This window comes from Apis dorsata, unplaced genomic scaffold (genome assembly GCF_000469605.1).
Source record: "Apis dorsata unplaced genomic scaffold, Apis dorsata 1.3 scaffold_65, whole genome shotgun sequence".
NCBI lineage: Eukaryota > Metazoa > Arthropoda > Insecta > Hymenoptera > Apidae > Apis > Apis dorsata.
In genome coordinates, this window is record NW_006263364.1 from 277,641 (window position 1) to 299,320 (window position 21,680).

General features: G+C 28.1%; 2 protein-coding genes across 3 annotated transcripts in view; one reads left to right on the forward strand and one right to left on the reverse strand.

The window, feature by feature from the left end:
- The window catches only part of LOC102681584 (GTP-binding protein RAD-like), a 41,513-nt gene that overhangs the window by 9,914 nt on the left and 9,919 nt on the right, over positions 1-21,680 (reverse strand). The window contains exons 2-6 of one of the 2 annotated variants that reach the window (XM_006609933.2): positions 21,401-21,613; positions 21,091-21,129; positions 20,169-20,403; positions 3,895-4,106; positions 269-432 (exon numbers count right to left, since the gene is read on the reverse strand). In XM_006609933.2, the coding sequence (XP_006609996.1) occupies positions 269-432; positions 3,895-4,106; positions 20,169-20,403; positions 21,091-21,129; positions 21,401-21,613 (863 nt within the window). The remainder of the gene's footprint in view (positions 1-268; positions 433-3,894; positions 4,107-20,168; positions 20,404-21,090; positions 21,130-21,400; positions 21,614-21,680) is intronic. The other variant, XM_006609934.2, reaches the window with a different exon arrangement.
- On the forward strand, positions 5,045-18,247 carry LOC116186857 (voltage-dependent anion-selective channel protein 2-like). The gene is made up of 5 exons (XM_031515325.1): positions 5,045-5,467; positions 9,419-9,630; positions 10,271-10,493; positions 12,580-12,789; positions 17,912-18,247. Exons 2-5 carry the CDS (start codon positions 9,472-9,474, stop codon positions 18,175-18,177), a joined length of 858 nt encoding a protein of 285 aa, XP_031371185.1. The 5' UTR covers positions 5,045-5,467; positions 9,419-9,471; the 3' UTR covers positions 18,178-18,247.

Consider the following 21,680-nt stretch of genomic DNA (forward strand, 5'->3'; position numbering starts at 1 on the left):
GCATTATGTCAAGTGACGTATCTCTGCCTGATATCACGCCTGTTCTCACACTATCATTATTAAATTACATCACGTGAAATGATGCGATACAATACTGATTTTAATGGATATCTGATCACGTGATGTATCTCTGCCAAAATAACGCGACGTTGCATTTTTAATGTCAGCACTCGTTTTATGCAATTATGTATCCAACAGTACAAATTGGATCATCTTCTCTATATCTTTCAAATTATCATGAAAATGAAGAAACGTGCGATTCACTCACCCAGAGAAGTGTCGTAGGCGCAAATGTAATCGCTGGTGGTGAACTGCGCTGTAAGGGCGGTTTTCCCTACCCCAGATGCACCCAGCATGCCGACTTTGTAAGTGGCCACTCGTTCGTTGCTCGTGTCCTCCTCTGCCTCTATCCCTGAAAGCTGTGACGCCGAGCTGAAAAGCAAAAGTCGTTTCAAACGTGTGGCTGACTCGTATCGATCCGAGAGAAATAGGGTTCATCGCCAGACATTTTTCTCGTCTCTTATCGGCATTCGTATTTTTATAGCGTCTTATTGTTGTTTTCGTTTTCTTGCAAAATGGGAAGCGAAATAGGTTTATATGTTTGGGGAGAGGCAGGGATTTTGATTTTATTGACAATTTCGTCGATCGGGATTTCGAAGATCGGATGGGTAATAGGCCAAATATGGATTTAAAACTCGAAATATTCGCGAGACGAAGATTGTTCCATTCTCATGGAAGGAATTTTATTACATTATACGACGAATATTAAGTAATGAATAATTTGAAGAAAAAGTAATCTATTCTTAATTATTATATAAAATTTTTAAAATAATTTTGCAAAAATTAAAGCAACTACATCTTGGTAAATATTTTAGATTGTATTAATTCTTAAATGAGTTTTTTTTATCATAAAATGATATAATTCCTAAAGTTCTCAAGTGGAACAGTAATATCTTTAATCAGACGGGTGGTCTGATTAAAGTAATTTCATTTCACTTGCTATGTTTGTTACGAATAAAAAATTGGATGGAGAAATATTTTTGAACGGCTTCAATAAATTAAATGATTGTTCAAAGTAAGGAAGAAATTCAAAATTTGTATAAGAAAATGAATATATATCAAGATTTGCAATAATATCGAATCATAAATTTGAAGTTAATAAGCGTCAATTGTTCATTTTATCGCAATCTGTTCTATTTCTACAAGTATTATCTCCCTGCTTTATCTTTTATTTTTATAAAACTGAAACGACGTCAGTTTGAATTTATGCGATGTATCAACAATGTGCTATCTCCTTTTTATATTTTATATAATCCCGCTAAATATTTACCTTCCTCTTTAATATTTTTCAGATCAAATGAATAATATTTATAATATTAATTATCAAATGGATAAGAAGATTACTTTTAATAAAGACGTTAAAATAACAAAATTTTATATTGATTTTCTTTTCAAAACTCTTTTACTACAAATTTTAAGTAAATTTTATAATAATTTCCCAAATTTTTAATAACTTATAAATTAAAATTCATTCACATCAATGATAATCTAGATCAATAATTTTTAAAATATTCCTTAAAATTTTTACCCTTTAGAATTTTTACTATTTTTTACTTATATTGATACGTATACTTTTTATTTTTTTATCATCACCAACGTTCAGATTCAAATCATCGAAATTTTGGTCATGTCCATTTCTTTTTCACAACGTTAGTGAATTCTTCCGTAATTTTCCGGTTTTGAGGAAACGCATTGCGGACATTTAGACTTCCTGTCCTGCCTCGTATAGCAAAAAGAAAAAGCCATTCCTATTTCTGGCAAAATACGAGAAGATTTCCTGTCAACTTTCACAATTTTCCGCGTGTCTTATTTCGATTTTGTCGCTCTCTTACTCTCATTTCCTGAACATTATTTCTACTTCTCTTTAAGAATTAACGTTTATTACAGTTCTATTCGATTCTCTTAATTTGTCATTTTTCGATTTTTGTGTAAAATGAACATCTCTCCGTACAATTAATATATAACGATATAATTTAAAGAAAGTGCAGTGCTACAAGTTAGTTTTTTTTCAATTTAATTTGTTTCTTTGTCAAATAATATCGTTCACTATTTTTTCTTCTTAAAAGAATGCTCAATAAAATTCTTGGTCTTTTTTTTTCACTTACGTACTTTTTCTGTTTGATCTTTTCCTATGCAACTTCATTGACCTAGAATGAAATGAACTGTAAATGCTGTTGGAAAATCAAATGACATGAGAAAGGGCAAGGTCAAGGATTACAGTGACCTAGATTTGTGCCAAGTTATATATAAGTTATAAATAAGTTGCAAATATGTATTATAATAAAAGAAAAATAAGAAAAAGAATTTAATAATAGAAATTGAATCCATTTTATAATATTTTTTTACACAAATATTGCTTTTGATTGATAAAAAAATCGAACTCTTTCGCGTTTACCAATTCAAATGAAACATCTATAATTCAAAATCAAGTGCAATAACAATCTGAACTAATGAATTATTTCAATCAATTTGGAATTGCAAATATTTATTATACAGGTAATTCCTTTCATTATGAAATTTGGAAGATGTATAATAAAATATCTGGATATTTTATTATATAATATCTAATATATATATAAAATACTTTAAACCTAAAAAAAGAAGAATACATTTATCGTTTTCAGAACTACCCTTAAAACTTATACTTACCAAAAATTTCTACAAAAATACATTTACATTAATTTTTCCTAAATTTTCCAATCAATAAAAATTCATATATATATCACTTTCCTCATCATTTCAAGAATCATTCAGAATGATTATCGAAAATCTAGCAAAATTCAAAATTCTATTTTAACATTCATATTCGTTCACACGTGTTTATCCTTCTTCTTTGAATGGATTCTTTCATCCTTTCTCATCCGCTCTACCATTTCTCGCGAAAGAGCACTTGCCGAGATTACATCTTGTTTCATCGTTCACACGGTCGTAGGATAACCTTTTGGGATTCGAGAAACATGGAGACATGGTGGTGAGAAATTGTATGAGACAAGAGAGAGAAAGAGAGAAACGCAAGAAAAAGCCTTTAATCTGTTAAGTAGAACTGGAGAAGAATCTTTTGGTCTCAAAACGTTATTCGTCAACATCGCATTCAAAGAAATTGCTCGATAATTACGGAGGATTTTAATTGCGTCGAGAAAAGAAGAGTTTTGACATCGAGGCCGAAATATTTCGTGATTGTAACGCTTTAGAAGTTTAATTAGATTACTCTCAAGATATGAATTTCGCGATATTAAATGTTTTTAATGCATATTTGAACTTGGGAAAAAGATTCTTCCTCTTTCTTTGATAAAACATTGTATTATACTTGGTGCACGAATACAAGGAAAAAAGGAAAACAGAACGAATGACTTTATCTTCATTGTCCACCGAAATCTCGCTCTTCTGTATCTTCATTTAACTTGAATTGCTTGTAATTTAATAAATAAGCCACGAATTAAATTTTTATACATCAACTTTTGTGTTCATTTAGAATTGACTTTCTAACTTTATATACGTATAAACGCTATACGCAACATTTGAAAAATATAACGAAGAAAGAGAGAGAGAGATAAATTCGAATTAATTAGCAAAAGCATGTAAAAATGATTCATAATTACAACTAACTTTATATCAATTAATTCTACCAAATTATCCATTTGATTTAAACAAAACGTAATATTTTCAAAAAAAATCTATACACTTTGTATTATCAAATTTTTCTCCGTTTTATCTACAAAAATTAATACATACTTATAATTGTAAAAATATAAATTATTAAAATTTCCAAGCACAAGTATAAATTAAAAAATTAACCTTTAAAACGTGCTTTACATAATATAAATCTATTCTCACCTCAATCTGGCCTCTCTGGTGCTGCTGCAGCTGGTGCCAGAGGACGTGACACTGTTGATACTTTTGCTTCGTCGGCTTTTCAGCGAATCGCCGAGGTTGTAGACCCCGTTCGCCGTAATGGAGAATGACCTGAGCCTGTAATATTCCACCCCATCCTCCTCACCCTCATCGGCCCCACCAGCGCCACCGCGTTTCGTTTCGACGAGCATCGGCTGCAACAAAAGGAAACAATTCTGTTAATTGATATGAAAATTCCCTCTGTGGAATTCTTCTTATAGATTTTTTATTTTCATCTTCTTCGAGTTGATTTCATACGAATGAGGAGACGATGAATTGTGGAATTGCAAATAATCGAAGATTGAAAGAAATAACGAATGAACGGAGAACCTTTTGTAAATTTTGTACGAAATAATTGAATTGATATAATTGAGTGAATACGTTATTAATTATTTGATAAAATTTTCAGAAAACATTTTTATTAAAATTATAATAGAAATATAATGAAAAATGAAAAGAGAAGAGAAATGAAATAATTATGTAGCATTTTCGTTTTTCATTTTGTGTTATCACAGTTTATTTACACAATAAGTGAATTAAATCTATTTTTTTTTCAGATGGAATAACAATAAAATTTTTTTCATTAATCAATTTTCCAAAAAAAAAAATCTACAGAAGTGACAGTTTGCGGCTTCCAATGTAGCATAATAAGTTGAATGCAAACGTAATTAAGCTAGATGTTGGATGACTGTTCTCAGAGAAAACCACAAACTGTATATATGTATATATGACAAATAGCAGTTAGCAACTCAAAATATAACTGGCTACATTCAAGATTAAATCTACACAGTATACAACATTTTCTCATCATTTTTCCATTCTTTGAAATAATGAAAATTAGATTTAAAAATCTATATTTAACTTTATATCATTTCTATATAAATACAATTTCACATATAATTGATCGAACTGCAACTCAAAATTTTATACACAAATAATATTTGTTTATTACAATTTTAAATCCTATTTCACGGATCTTATTCATTTTCTGTAATACTGATTCATTAAATTCAATTAAAAAAAATCGATGAGAGTCATATTTAATTATCCCTTGTCAGATTTGTTTAAAATAATTATTAACTTAATTTACTTATTATAATTCTCTGTGAGAGTTGATTGCAAATGATTATAATTAAAAAAAATATTATTACGAATAATCAAGAAATTGTATTACCATAGAAATGGATACCTTATACACAATATGCACCCTGAAACCAGAATTTGCCAAGTGAGAACGGTTTCCCGTTAATTATATTCCGTTTGAATTGTTTTCACAGAAGTTGAATCGGGCCACAGATTCGTGATTCAGAATGTCCTGAACTATCGCGATTAGCATGATTGAATTCGATCGGAGTACTCCTGGAAACGAGATTATTCTTTTGAAAGAAACTTGAGGATAGAAGAATCACATCTGAAATAACATGGTTCCAGAGATGGAAAGAAGATTGGCGCTTTTCACGTGAATAGAACTCGGCTTTCAAACGTATATTCTTCGCATAGTTTGCAAGTGATGAAGGTATGTGTAGTACAGTTTACATTGCTAAGAAACTTTCGTACGATAGGGTATATTACTTTACTCTTGTAGGATACGTCTGAGTTATGTTAGAAATTTACACAGATTTGTTGGCATGGTATGTTTGTGTTTAGCATGTGTACAATATTTTCCCGAATAAGAGTATAAAATTTATGTTACTTTAAAAAGATGGTAACAATATTTTTCTTGTTAATAAAAGAAGAGTAATTTATCTGATGGATATTTTTATATATTTTTTTATATGTATTATTATATAAATTAAAAATCTTTTGATTTGAAAATTTAATAATTTACCAAGTATCCATCTATCCTTGGTATGTTTAATAATTGATATTTATAAATAAATATATAAAATATTATTATAAATATTTATAATACATTGATATCTAAATTATAATAATATATTATTAGTAATATATTATTACTATTAATTAATTATTACTAATAATATATTATTACTATATTATTACTAATAGCAATAATATTGATTCTGACTAATGGCTCGAATATCCTATATATAATTTAAGAGAAATTAATTTTTTAATTGAATTTAGTTGAATAGAAATGACTGGACCATAAAGTGATTCAATAGTCACTTGCAATAATTTTGCAGTGTAATTTCAATCATCGATTAAAAAATGCACAGAATTATTTTAATATAATTTATTATATTTAATATAATTTAATTCATAGATACAATTGAAGTATCTATTTTATTTTATGTTATATTCAGTAGATAGATAGATTTTTATACAAAATTAAATTTTTATGAATGTAATCTGCATTCTATAAGTTTGTATACATTCAAATTTTGCATGAATGCATAAAATATCAATTATTAATTAAGAATATAATCTATTCTTTCCTAACAAATGATACAGTTGGAAAATTACTCTTCACAATTTTAAAAATCTAGAAGCAAAGAAACGTCAACTTATTTAAATCACGTGATCGACAATCGAAATCGTATCATTTTAATTTGATTGGATAATTCTATTTCCATGGATCGAGTTAATAACTTCATTTCCACGTTTCATTCGTTGAATCGTTTTCTCATTTTCCCATACAGGTTAATATTGCAGCACGTGCGTTTCATCGAGGCGAGAGGAACCGCGTTTCGAATGAAATCTGCTGGAAATGGTAGCCGTAGAATGGAAATCCTCGATGAATTTATGCACGTGATACTCTCGAGTGTGAGCATCGATTTGACACGGTTAAATGTCGAATTTTTCGTTCCACTCTTGAAATTTTCGACTTCGATGCCTTTTGACATGAAATGTCGCGGGACGAGAATTTCGTTTTATTTTGTTTTTCGAGGGGGAAATCCGTTTGCAATAGCAAGTAATCCGATTAGCCAGCCGATTGTTATTAAATGATGGAAAGTTATTTGGATCAATCGTGACATTATGTTGTTCTGAAATGTAAATATGATATATTTGATAATCATATATAAATGATATTGATTCGTTATTCGTTGCATTTAAATTATATTGGATGATAAAATACGTTTTCTAGAAAAATTTATAATATATAAAAATGTATAATTTTTAATAATTTTTAAATTTTATCAGATATACAATATTAAAATTGAAAAGATTAAAAATGTTTTTCAACTTAATAATTGCATTAAAATTTTTTGTTCAATACTTCCTTATCCATTTCAGAAATATTAGATTTATCGTTTGATAAATTAATATTTTTTGGTTGATCGTAATTCATGACCTCAATCAAATTAATGCTTCAAATGTTAGAGATAAGAAATGAGCGATCTGGCAGATGAATAAAGATTAGGGTCAAAGTGAATCCTCGCACATCGATGTGCCCATTACGAGAATTAAGGGTATTGTTGTAAACTGACATTTTAGCCTAATTCCTGCGTGAGCATGAAATTCAGCTGACATTAAAGTTTCTTCCTTATAATTTAATTCTTTGAGAAATTTCGGGATCACGTGCAAATTTTAATTTAAAAAGAATTTTTAAAAAAAATTAAAATTAAGACGTTAAAAATTTGTGAATATGAGATATTTCTCAATCATTGATATATGTATTTAAAAAAAAAGAAATTTTTTATCAAAGAGATTATTTTTAATGGAAAATAAAATATATTAGTTATAAATAGATTTCTAAAAAATAATTTTTTAATATAGCAATTAAATCAAGAGAAAACTTATCAATTTGTTTTCAATGATATAGTATTATAGCTAAAATTATTAAAAAAAAATGTTTTATCATAAAAATTTATATGATAGTATTATCGATTTTATTATTTTCATATAGAATGAAAATTTATAACAGTTCATTTATATTTTCAAAAATATTTTGATCACATTATTTCTGATCCCTTTTTTCTTTAAAAAATCTCTAAAACTAATCAATTACAACAAATTAATAAAAATTAATATATTTTACCCATTTTAATATATAATTATATATAATATCCTTACATTTCCAAATACATTTAGTCATCACATTTCATCTTATAATACATCCACATGTCATCTACCATATCACCATTTCAGAGAAACAATTTACCTAACACGAAAATCCGATCCGAGAAAACTCCTCCCCCCTCGCATCTTCGCGAATTTTCTTTTTATCCATGCTTTCAAGTCGCTTCTCAAACTTTCCTACCCCGGAAACAAGTGTCAAACTTGAACCCGGGAAAAGACATCACCGACTGGCAATCTCAGGTTTCGACGACACTCCTCCTCGAATTTACGGAGAACGTTTCGCGTGGACCGGATGAAAAATCCGATTCCACGTTGTCGGCTCGAATTATGTCGATTCGATCCGTGGATGGAGAATCGTCTTTTTTCCACGTTCCGACAAATTCTCCTTGACGGATCCCCGTACCTGTTTCTTAATTCAACTTGCCACGGATCTGGATTTTCTTCTTTTTCGTGTAATTAATTCGATTAACACGAATGATGGAGAAATTGTTGGACGAGTTGATGTATCGTTACCAGGCTCTGGATATAGGTACGTGTAATATGGATGGAATTAAAAAATTAAAATTTCGCGAGTATTCTTATTTCTTAGTAGAATATTTAATTAAATTATTGTATGTTTTGACACGCAAGAAGGAATCGTAATATTCGAATAATTGTAAATTTATTTTAATTTTTATTCGCATCGTATCAAAGTATATGTTTATATTCTAGGCAATTACTAAATTTTTTTCATTACGTATTCGATTCGAAGCGAAATGTGAACGAGATTTAATATCTACGAACGAATCACTGCCTTCCTCGATATAACTCGTAATGCTTTTCGAAATGTGGAAAATGTCAATGGCTTTATCGTCTAATTCCTGTCAAAACCGATACAAAAAAAACCGGTAACAGTAACTTGTCCCTATTTCTCGGCAAATAACCCATCGTTTAAACGAAGGTTAAAGACGGCGATGTTGCACACGATCGAGAGGATCATCGCGTTCATCGTCGAGTACAGTTACATCGACGTCTCGATTTGGTGAATGTCACTTAACCCTTATACATAATAAATCATCACATTTGTGACAAATTTTGACAACCTTGGAATTGGAAAAATCAAATATCCAAGTTGCATGAATATGATATTAATTCTTTCGTAATATAATTACAAATAGCGTATTATTTACACAATATCGTAGAATCGAAGAAGAAAAATGTAAGATTTTAAAATATATTTTTTTTTTGTTTGTTGGAAAAGAAAAAGAAGATACAATTGTCAAGAGAATAATGTTTAGAGAATAATCTACTGAGTTATATAATACTTATTATCATATATTATCGGAGAAAATTAAATATTCTGAGTTAATTTATCTAATAAAATATATTTTTTCAAAGTATTATTGATTTTTATAATAATGAAAATTATTAGTATTAATACTAATATTTTATTATTATTTGTTTGTAGGTATTTATCCTATATAAAAATGGCCATGTTTTACAGTTAAATTGTTCGGTGTCCGGGAATTTACTCGTCCTTTTTTGAAGTGACACGTCATGAGTGCGCCGAATTTTAAGGATCTGGGCAAATCCGCGAGAGATGTATTCACAAGTGGCTACCATTATGGCAAAACTCTTATCAAATTGGGCGTTAAAGCGAAATCCGAGATACTTGATATGGGGAGTGATTTACGTTTGATTTGCGACACATCAAAAGTAATTTTCCAAAACATTTCCTTGAAATTTTTATTCGAAAAAATAAATTAATAATTTTGAAGAAAATCGAAAATTTACAAACGATTTAAGTTTCGAATTCATTTTTGCGATATTAAGCAATCGAGTGGAATTTGATTAAAATTTAAAAAATCGTATCACATTGAAAAAACAATGATACAATGTGATTAGTATCGTTCTTCGTGCATTTAGTAATATGCAAATTTCGAACGTAGAAAAATTTTAATCTCGAAATCCAATAATAGATTCGTGAGCAACAGTTTGACTATTATTTTTATCCTTATGAAATATTTGAAAATTTCATCTTTTATTTCCACAGTATTTCTAATGCTATAATTAATTATTAAATCAATATTTTTTTTTACTTTTTACTTTGCATCTCGTTATTAAATTTTGTATTTAATAAAAATTAGATTTATTAATCAAAATTATAAAATTATTTATAATTATGAATCCTTGATGATCAAAGAATATCCAAATTTGACGCTAATATCTAAATTAGTAGATATTAAATATTATTTATATCGTCGAAAATATCAATAACTTTTTAAAATTGGTTTAAAATTGGATAATTTGTTTAACAAAATTTAAATTTTATTAAAATGATTTGCATAATTAACAGTTGACCGGTGTCATGGATGCGCAATACAAAACAAATTACGGAAGTTTTATACAAAAATGGTCGACGGATAATAATGTTACATTGGGCCATACTAAAGACGACATCATAATCCCAGATCTTAGCATGCAATCGGAGGTTACTTATAATCCAACCACAACTGCCAAATTGGTAAAAATTGGTGCCAAATGCAGCAAGGAACTGTTCAACGCGTCGTGTTCGATCTGTTAGTCGATTTCACTGTTTAACATCTGTTAAATTTATAGTCGAGATAGATAAATGATTTTAGAGATGCCTATTGCGCATCTCAGAGATGTCTAATTTTAACAATTATGGTATATACAAAGCTTTCAACTTCATTTAATTCGTGGAGCATTGAATAAAAGAAAAGCAGATAATAATTGTTTGCCGATATAAGATTATTTTAATAATAGTTTACGATGATTATTTTGATTTATATATTTTTTTATGATTAATAAATAAAATAATTTATTTTATAATCATAAATTATATTTTGACAATAATTTAATCGTAACTTGTATCTACTTTTTAATTTAATATATTTTTTTAATAATGTTGTAATAATTTTAATTTTACCGTGATTCGCATTAGAAGAATGATATAAAGTTGAAAGTTATAAAACTTGTTCGAGAGTTCAGGATAGTTTTTAAAGTTTAGAAGAAAATTAATAAAAAATTAGCAAGAAACATTTTTCTTCTTTAAGATTCAGAAAAAAATTCTAAAAAGAGAAAAGATTCTTATTCTAATTATTTCGTTCATAAATAAAAATAATGATTTAAAATATCAGTTAAAATATATAAAAGAAATCAATATATACTAGTAATTTTAAAAACTTTTGAAAACTCATGATTTTGAAATAAAATGTTTTCATAGCATCAATGTATGTGTATAACATTTCAATATTCAAACTTCCAATTAAAAGAGATTTGTGCATATGATCTTTTTTATATGAGGCACTTTGTATGCTTACTCGACCAAAAATAGAAGTGCTCATGTTATAATTTAAATAAATAGAAAAGCTTATTTGATACTGTCCAATCTAAAAAAATTTATGACTGTTTATCTAACATGAGGTATATTTTACATCAATATATGAGCATTAATAATTTAATAATTTATATCTTTAGCTAATAATGAAAATCTTTATTGTTCAAATGTAAATTTATTTTTTTTAAAGATATTTCCAATTTTATAAAAAAAAAGTAAGTTAATGGATTTGAAAATTTTATATCAGATCTAAATTTTTAGATAGATCTTTTTGAAATCTAAATGTTCATTGTATCACGTGTACATTTTGTTCATTCAATTCTTGATCCAAAAACTAATTTTAAAATTTAAATTAATTTAAAATTAAAATATGTCATTATTTATATTTTCCAAACACTTAAAGATATTAATGTTTCAAAATGAAAATTTGAATTTGATTTTTTTTTAAAAATAAAATATTCTAATATAATTTTCAAAAAAACGTTTGCATTTATAAATTTAGTCTGCTATCCTGAAACCTCAAATATTTGATTTCATCATCAAATATTTTTACAAATTATAAGAAATAACAATTTACTTAATTTTAAAAATTTTTTAAATTTCGAATTGCTCTGGAAAATTTTATACACACATGGCAGTATATTATCCGTATAACGCAGATAAAAGAAATTAACGAAAAATAGAAATAAACGAATCCAATTTTCTTACTATTTATAAAAAAAAAACAATTAATCCATTTCAACTTTACATTACCAAAATTCCCTCCGTTTCAATTATTTCCAATAATTAACTCGTTCTAATTAAATACATATATGTTCAGATTCTTACCTTCATACACGTGATTGACATTTGTACTTTCACCAAAGTAGGAGTAATTCAATGACACAACTAATATCACTGATACTCGATCGATATTAAATGAAAATCTAGCTACGTTTGATATAACGTGGAATTTTGAGCCTTAACTGTGTATTAACTGCGGTTTAACGGCGTGGTATGAAGGCCACGAGTGTTGAATTTAAACTAATGTTGAAGGTTGAGGCATTCCGAATTATGGAACGTTCGGTGTTTACCAACGAATTGCGTAAAACCGCAGGGATGAATTGTTTATATTACGAGTTACATCTTTATTGTCGTGAAAATTTGAAGAACGGCAGATTTTGAATTGGTTTAAAAGAGAAAATTCTTAATTCGCGTTATTAATTAATTTAATATATCTTGCATAATTTTATTTAATGCGAAAATGATCGAATTTCTATTTGTAATTATTTGACAAATTTATAAAAATATTTTCTATTTCACAGCAAGCGACGCACAATTTAACGTGGATATTTTGGGCTCCGTGGTCACCGCAATAAAAGGTTTTTTAATCGGTTATCAAGGTGGTTATAACACGGAATCGAACAAAATGACGAAGAACGATCTAAGTATGGCTTTCGATTATCAGGACTTCGGTTTTTACTTTCGATGTACCTCGATGCCATACGAGTATGGACTGTCTCTCATGTACAAAGGTTACAAATTTTATCTAATTTTTTAAAAGATCAATTTATGTATCAATGCGAAATATTCACACTAAGAGCTGTCTAAAAATATATATGAAGATGGCGTCCAACCTTCATTTATATCTATCTTCCGCATATCCATTTTATTTAAGTGCAGAAATATCTTTTAAGAAAAAAATATTATGAAAAGAAAATTTATAAAGATATATTACATTATGTATTATAATAATATTATAATAGTTTTTTTACAAATAGACACATAAAACTCGAATTTAGTTTTTTAAATGGAATCATAATTTTTAAACTAATTGACCAATAATTTTATTATTGTTATTTTAATATGATATATTAATAAATTCTTAGACTTCATGTAAATACTACAGTGAACATTTCGTGTAATGATAAATTCTTAAAATTATAATAATCATAACGACTTACACATATATCCATTCTGATTCATGAAATTTTTGTAAAAACTATGTATCACATTTCCTATATCGGATTTTTTATTTTATTGTTTGAAAGATTCCTTTTTTTGTTGCAACAAATTCGGGATTTATGAATGAAAATAGCAAATGTAAAGATGAACAAAAATTTGATTCAATAGATAAATGTGCAATATTTTTCACGACGAAAAATTCTATGTGGAAATACAGATGGAATTTTCCCTGTCATCGCGAATATTTCATTCTGGCTTTGTGAATATTTCTGGTATTGATCTGAAAAATATTTATGATTGATTTATATCGTTCAAACGTGGAATTTATCAACTAATCTCGAGATAATTCAGATAAATATTATTATATGCAATTACATATTTTTAAAACGAATTAAAGAACGATGAGAATTTTTTAACAGATTTTCTTTTTTATCGACGAGAAGAAATCAATGAAATCGGTTTAGCTTTCCTCGAATAGAATGTAATTTAGTTATTTAATTTTGGAGAATAGATTTAAATAATCGTAATGGTAATAACGTTGGAGATTCGAATAAATGTAATGGTATTTTCGTTGACAATTCGCAATGTAAAACGATTTCAAATTAGTATGGATCTGATTTAACATGTGGAAGCACATTGGATTAATGTAATTAGTGAAATTAATTTAACGCGCATATTTAGTCCTGCTTTTATTGATTGATTAATATTAATGTAGTTAATTATGGAATTTGATTTTCTTCGAAACTTTAGAGAAGAAATAGTAATTTTTTGTTTAATAAAACAATTTTATCTTTTCTATCTTTATAATAATTTTAGAAATTTGTATTATAAATTTATTTTATATAACGTGAAAATTTTCATATTATCAAACAAAGTAAATTATTTATTGCAATTCTATTTAAATCTTTTTTCACGTCCAGTTTTCAATTATCTTCACTGATTTTATTTTGTTCCTTAATATATAATATTATTATTCATTAACATATATTATCGATACATTGATTTTAGTTTGATCAATTTACACTTAATCAAAATCCAATTTTAATTTCCAACTATTTTACATATCGCAATTTCTCTCGTTCCATCGAAATTTTATATTTTATACGTTTTATTAACTTTGAATTATTCATTGTCTATATTTAATTTAATCATATTGCAAACTAAAATATATTGCATTTTCCTGAAACAAGATAAAAATTTTCGAAAAAAATTATTCTTCCAATGTTTCGAAATTCATTTCTATGTCAATTTTCGTTCTCATTCGTTCAAAAAGTAAAATGATCTTTCTAAATTTCAAAATTCGTTTCTATGACAATGGTAGAGATTTTTCTTAAAGCAACATTCAGAATATCGGTGATTCATTCTTTTAAATTCGATAGTTTTCGCTCGAGTAAACTGTTCTCAAACTTTACTCCGTACATGGTTAAAATATTGCGAATATTGTGCGAAGAGGGATAAAATTTTCATAAAAGAATTTATTGTATGGAATTTATTATTGTAGGAGAAAATGGAGAAAGGGGTTGCAGTTCCATTTCACGTGTATACAATCTTGAATCTGTTCTTGAGAAAGAGTTGTAAAATGTACTAAATATCTGGTCACTTATTTTTCAATTATTTTTTTATTATTGCAATTGAATTAATTTCAAATTGTCTCTTAAATTGTAATTCTTATTAGTTTCTGTTTCATTATTCAGTATAAGCTTACAAGAGATTGAAATTTTTAAATGAAAGAACATCTTTATAAATGTAAAAATTTATTTTTTAGTAAAGTTTTTCTTTATTTGTTTTTTGTATTTTAGCAATACTATCATTTCAAACGATTGGAATTTTTGAATAAAAGAATAATTTAAAACTCTGTCCCAATGATAATTTTTCAAAGTGTTGAAATTTCCAAACTATTCTATTTTTTAATTTTTTTTTTCAATATTGTTTTTCAATTGTAATTCTCCGTTTCAACAATATGCTCTGTTAAGAGATTGAAATATCCAAATAGAAAACTTTGACATATAGAAATATTCGAAATTTTCTCTTAATTGAAATCTCCATTCTAGTGATACAATTTATGAAAAAGTTGAAATTTTCAAATAAAAGAACCAAATGGTTTTTTTTTAGATTTAATCCTTGAAATGTGTGATTTATGCTTTTGTCGCTCAATTTTATATATCCATCGCAAGAAAATTGTCACAAGTCTTAAAAACTCGATCATTTTTCAGAGATGTCGAAAAAGTTGACTTATTATATGATAATATATATATGATAACATATATATATCAAACAATGTGACAGTGATGATATCTATATTTTTATAAAAAAATTTCCTATACATTCTCGTAGATTCTACTTTAAGATGCATATATGATCTACATCATATATCACTAGACAATTCAGAGAATAAATCCCTAGTTGACCTAATAATATCGATGCCTTATTCTCTCTTACAATTTTCTGTTGTTAAATTATTAAATATATTGTCGAATATTTTTCACTGGATTAAATTTTTCTATGTTAAAATAAATACAAAAAACATTACTCATTTTTTCATTTATTTTTTTCACCTAAACTCATCTTTTATAAGCAATTTTTCTTCTTCTTTTTCTTTTTCAATTATCTTACTTTTTTACTATTTTCTCTGTCACTTTCGAGTTTCTGAAAGAATTTATTTCTTAAAAAACTCTTTCAAAGATTTTTATGATAAAATATTAAACCAATACTCTCAAGAACAACTTCTTCCTCGAATTTACTATCGATTAAATCGCAAATTTCTAAACTTCCTTCCGATTATCCATTATGGACGAAGTAAACGTCTAAATGCAGAAGTTGCCGAAAGCTCTTGGATCGTGGGATCTGCGAAACACAATGTTAAAGTCCGTAATCTTCGGCCTTCATTGTCGAAGGATTATCGAGTTTAACCGTTGAATTCATACTCGTGTTTCCTTTGGCTAAAGATAAAACAACAATATTAACTTCTACTCTTGTTTCTACATACGAGAAAAATAGAAAAATTCGTTTCCTCTCTCGATTACTTCGTAATTCATATTGATACAATAAAATAACAATAATCAGTTTCTATACTGTATAAATATGGAAGCAATTTATTTATCTTTAAAGTGAATTTTTCAGGATTTAATTTCACGAACCATGGAATATTTTGCATTTTAAATCGTATTATTATTGTCGATAAACTGTAGATCATGAATGAAACATTTAAAACTGATTTTAGAGATTAACGTTACCTACTTTTGACTCACGTTGTATATACACAAAAATTTATACGATAACTAGATTGATTATGATAATATGTTCATTGCTTCCATACATATTTTATAATCCGTCATGTTTACACTTTGCATAGTCCTGGATGTAATTACTGGGTCCATCAAGAGGAAAATAACCACTCGAGCAACAGCTGGAAATAATGTTGGGTTAATGACTGTACTTGGCTGGCAAATCTCTGGCTTTTTTCCTTCCAATTTTCCCTTATTCGTTTTGATAGCTTTTCTTTTCCTCGAAGGAAGGTTAGATTCGATGAATTTGGCGGCATGGAAGGTACATAAGTGCCTCCACCACTTCGTACACCGCAAATTTTCATCGATTTTTCTGGTTTCATAAGTTGCTGTGCGAGCATTTGTCGAGTGGCCGAGATACGAAAAGGTTTCGTGGAAGTTTTCGTTATGAGCTTCGTGGCAGAATTTTTTTATGCGAATATTTAGTTCAAAGATTAGGTTTGCAATATTTGATATTGTTTAACGATATTCTTATTTTAATTTTCAAAGTGTAGAAGTTAAGAATTTCGATGATGATCGTTAATAATTAATTAATTTGAGAAATCTGAAAAATAATTTGAAGATTTTTTTAAACAATTGTATATCATTTATCGATTCTCTTTGTCAAATGTTTTAGAAATGAAACGAGTGGATTATTGTTAATAGGATAATGGCACGTTTTACTCAATTGTATTCATCATGTTTATAAGGATTTCATTTTGTAGATTATAATTATAAGATAACTGCAAGTTTCGTTGTGAAAGCTCTAATTTTCTCAACAGTATCATTTCTATACAAGCTGTGAAGATATATATATATATATATGTGTGTAATTAAGCTAGTACAAACAAACTCTGTTATATATATATGTAGTTACTAGGTTGCTTAATTAGCAGCATGTACGATAGCGAAAGTTGTTACAGAACATCGTACTCTGTCGGAAATTTGAATTTTCGCCTGGTAATAAAACTTCATAGATTTTTTTCCAAAATCAAATTCTGCATACAAAGATGTTATTTTACATTTTTCAATAATTTTTTTTTTTAAAAAGAATTAAAATTTCTTTCCTCGACTCTTATTTTTGGTGATACACTTTGCACGTAATTTTCACGTAAAATTTTTAAATTTATAAAAGAGATTAATTAAAATTAAATTTTAATCAATTGTACACAAGCTTTCGTACAAAATTTAATAATTTTCCATATTTATAATCTTCCACGTTAGAATTCAACGATTCATTTAACTAATTTAATGTTCAATTTTTCAATTATATCATTAATCTTCTTACGATATAAACATCAACCCCTCAATAACCAATTTAACGACCATATAAAATTCAATATCGAATGAAATAAATCGTTTTATTTCTTTAAAGGGAATGCACGTTAAAGACAAAAGGATGTAACAGTATTTTTCGTAATTTTTCAAGTGACCGAAGAATGGGACACGGCTATTAATAGTATTGTATGCAGAAATGGTGGAACGGTACAATGGATGGTCGGCGCTGCAGCTAAATGGAAAATCGACGAGACATCGACGTTCCGTTGTAAATTCAACAGCGATCTTCAACTTGGTATGAGTCTACAGCAGAAACTGGACGACAATGTCATGTTAACCCTGTCCTTTAACATCGATTGTATAAACCCTCTGAGAGGTGGCCACAAAGTCGGTCTGGCCTTTGACATCGAGGGTTGAGCCAATGAATCGGGCATTTCGAATTTTCTTTTTTATAAAAAAATGCTCTTTGATGTCTTTGATTTTTTTAGTCCACTTGTTTCTCGTTTATATACATATATATATATATATATATACATATTATATTGTGATTGTTGTGATATTAAAATGTCCGATATTATTGATATTAAAATAGCATTTGCAAGTGACTCGTTCTTTCAATTTATTTGTATTTCTAAGAATCATTCGAAGATGATGAATTTCTTTGTGATTAGGTTTTCGTTGTTACGATATTTTTTAAGTATTTTTATTTTGCTTTTTTCGGAAAATATTTTATTTTATTCTCTTCTTTTTTTTGCTATATGAATTTTTTGAGATACGTAGTTCTTGCAATGATTTAATTATTTATTTAGAAATTTGTTAAAAACGAAAAGATAAATAAACAACAGATGCCTGATAAAATTTGGAAAAAAAGATTTTTTTTAAATATGATTAACATTATATATCAAGGTTCAAGGATTTTGTAAGATTCTCTAATGATGAAAGAAGTTCTTTGCATTATATTCTGGAAAAAGGAGGTCATCGTTTGTTGACTGAATCCTCACAACTTTTTTTAATTGCCATATTTAATCCGACAATATTTGCAAAAATTTCATTATTCGATAGAGAGATTCAAAATGGATGAATACTCGCCTCATCGAATACAGATTAAATAATTAATTTAAATACGAACTTCGGAAACGATTGTCAATTAAAATTATTGTAATTGCAATGATGTAATAGCAATTTACCACATTAATGAAATATTTTTCTCTCATCTCGTAGAAAACAATTTAAATAATTCCAAAATCACGAAATAACGAAATCTTTTATCTATAAATGATAGGAAATTATTCGTTCAAATTATTCGTCCATCAATTCATAAACATCGATTAAATACAACAATTAAAATTAAATAATTTATTAAAATTATGCATGATATTCGTTTCACGAATATAAATCCGCGAAACAATTCGAGGCATGTTTATCGAAATTTCACACGAGTATAACGCGCGTTAATTTCCATTTTACTCGATTTCAATCACTGAAGTAGCACGTATCGTTCCCTTGTTTCGAATAAGTGTGGAACGTAATAATTGATTTCACCGCCTGTTTTAATAAATGTCCACGACGACTTGGTGCACGTACATATTCCTGAAGGATATAACGGATATTTTCCGTTCCCCAGTGGCAACAGAATCAGAAATTAATGGGGAAACGTTATTGATCTTGTTGCTGACGCGTAGCGATCCATTGTTAACGAGAGAAAAAAAAAAAGCAGCTTTGTCCATTCTTTTCCACGGTACGAATAAAAATTTGCCAACTTAAAGAGGATCGTTCGACCTTAAGACGGCTATTCAAACAGCAAAATTGAAAGGATTTGTCTTGGATTGTTTGAATTTGTACACGGTATTGTACAATAATTATTCGTTTAAAATGAATATTAAACATCAACCTCAAACCAAAGCTCTATCTTTTCCACAAATTTTTCTATAATATATTAATATGTTTCGTGATGCATTTCGTTATGTATCAATTTTTGCTTTAGAATAAATGTGTGCTATTTTATTTATTTTAAAGACACTTTTACAAGCAAGGATAAATTATCACTCATCTGCTATTTCAATACTTTGTTTTTTGTTACTTTTTCTCTCAAAATCTTTTTCTCCATTGATAAAAATTGTTAATTATTAAAGAATTAATATTTATTTCCACAACATTGTTACCTTAAAAATTGATAAAATTTAAAAAACAAGTTTCCATTTTCATCACAATTCCTCATTGCTTTACAAAATTCCAATCCAAAAAACCACGTCCATCCAAAGAAATTCCCCAGAAATTGAAAATTTCACAAACGTTAAACGGCTGTCAATATTTAAAATGTGGAAAAATTAATTGCTCGTGTAACATTATATCGTATAATATTCTCTGGCGAATTAGAATAGAGATAGAGAACGAATAATAATCCTCACCTTGTGTCGAGGAACCGCTGGCATACTGCTCGTTCTTCCACGATACTGTCTCGGTCCTGGACCTCGAGATCCCGTTGGACCAGCAGGGCTGGTTGGGCTTGGACCTCCTGGACTCGCTCCCGGACTCAAATGAGACGACGCAGACACTGCTCCAGGGCTTATTGCCGGAGTTCTGGTGGGACTTCTCGGCGAAGGCGATAAATGACCCCAAGGGCCGGTTTCCGCTTGCAGAAACCTATTGTCGGGATAAGAGAAATTTAGCATTAGAATTGTATTACACATGGGTTTCGATGTTACACGTAGAACAAGCTGCATTAATGGTGCATATAATATGCAGATATATCATCTTTTGTCTTTTGGGAAATGGGGAAGAAAATAAGTTGTTGGTAAGTTGTAAGGAATCGTTTGGTGATAGATAGAAAAAATGAATATTTTATTTAAAGAAATAATAATTTTTTTTTCGAAATCGAAATGATAATTATTAATTTGAATACGTTGATGTTGTTTTGGGGGGAAAGTTGGATTCCGTTTTGAAAAAAGCTATTAGCTGCTATTTGAGATTTTACTTAAATATTTAAATATAAATATTAATTGTTCGATTTTATATTACAACGTGATTTTTATATTACAAATTGATTTTACAAATCAATTTTGTTATTCTAAATAAGCATACGATATAAGTAACATAAATTTGCGAATCACATGCGAATCTTTTTAATTAATTAAATAATTAAAATAATAATTTCTCTTTACTAAAATATCTAATAACATAAAAAGCTACGAATAATTCAAAGCATAATTTGAAACTTTTTCAAAATTAAGAATAATTACTAATTATTTGAATGATAGGAAATATACTATTGTTTAAAAAATTCAGATTAGAAGAACAAAACTGCATAAAAGAATATTTAACAAACTTAACTGCATGATACTGTTGTTTAAAAAAGGCCCGACCAATTTCCTTTAAAAAAGAAAAATAAGAATATTATTCGAAAACACAAATATTTACACGTTTACTACCAATGATAATAGTTTCGAATTCACAATAAAATTAGCAAAAAATCCGACACAAATCACTAGAATCAAAATGGATTTACTAATTACAAATTATTATTTATAATAATATCGAAACACACACACACACACACACACAGTAGTAAACGTGTATCATTTAAATAAAATTTCCTATCAGACAATAACAAAATAGATAATATCCATCAAGCTTAGCTTACCTGTGCAAGTCTGGTGTTGGTCTGGCGACTGCTATGCTTGAACTACGACGTCTGGAAGTGGTCGGTGATTTTGGACCATCCACGCTCGAGTGTCCTTGGGATCCTGTCAAAGAGGTACGGTGCAGGCGAACCTCGATCTCGCTGCTCCTCCTCTGGAATGCCCTTTTGCTCCATCGTCTGCTCTTCGAGTCGGTGTTCGAGGCCTCCTGCTTTCTGAAAGTACCGTCTTCTGTTAGCATAAAACGTAATTGGACCTTTATTTTTGCCGCTGGAGGGGAAA

Bases quoted from the DNA above. Each gene is read 5' to 3' on its own strand.
- LOC116186857 (XM_031515325.1), top strand. From the start codon at position 9,472: ATGAGTGCGCCGAATTTTAAGGATCTGGGCAAATCCGCGAGAGATGTA. The intron at 10,494-12,579 runs GTTAGTCGATTT...TCTATTTCACAG, and splicing joins CAACGCGTCGTGTTCGATCT to CAAGCGACGCACAATTTAAC. The intron at 12,790-17,911 runs GTTACAAATTTT...TAATTTTTCAAG, and splicing joins ACTGTCTCTCATGTACAAAG to TGACCGAAGAATGGGACACG.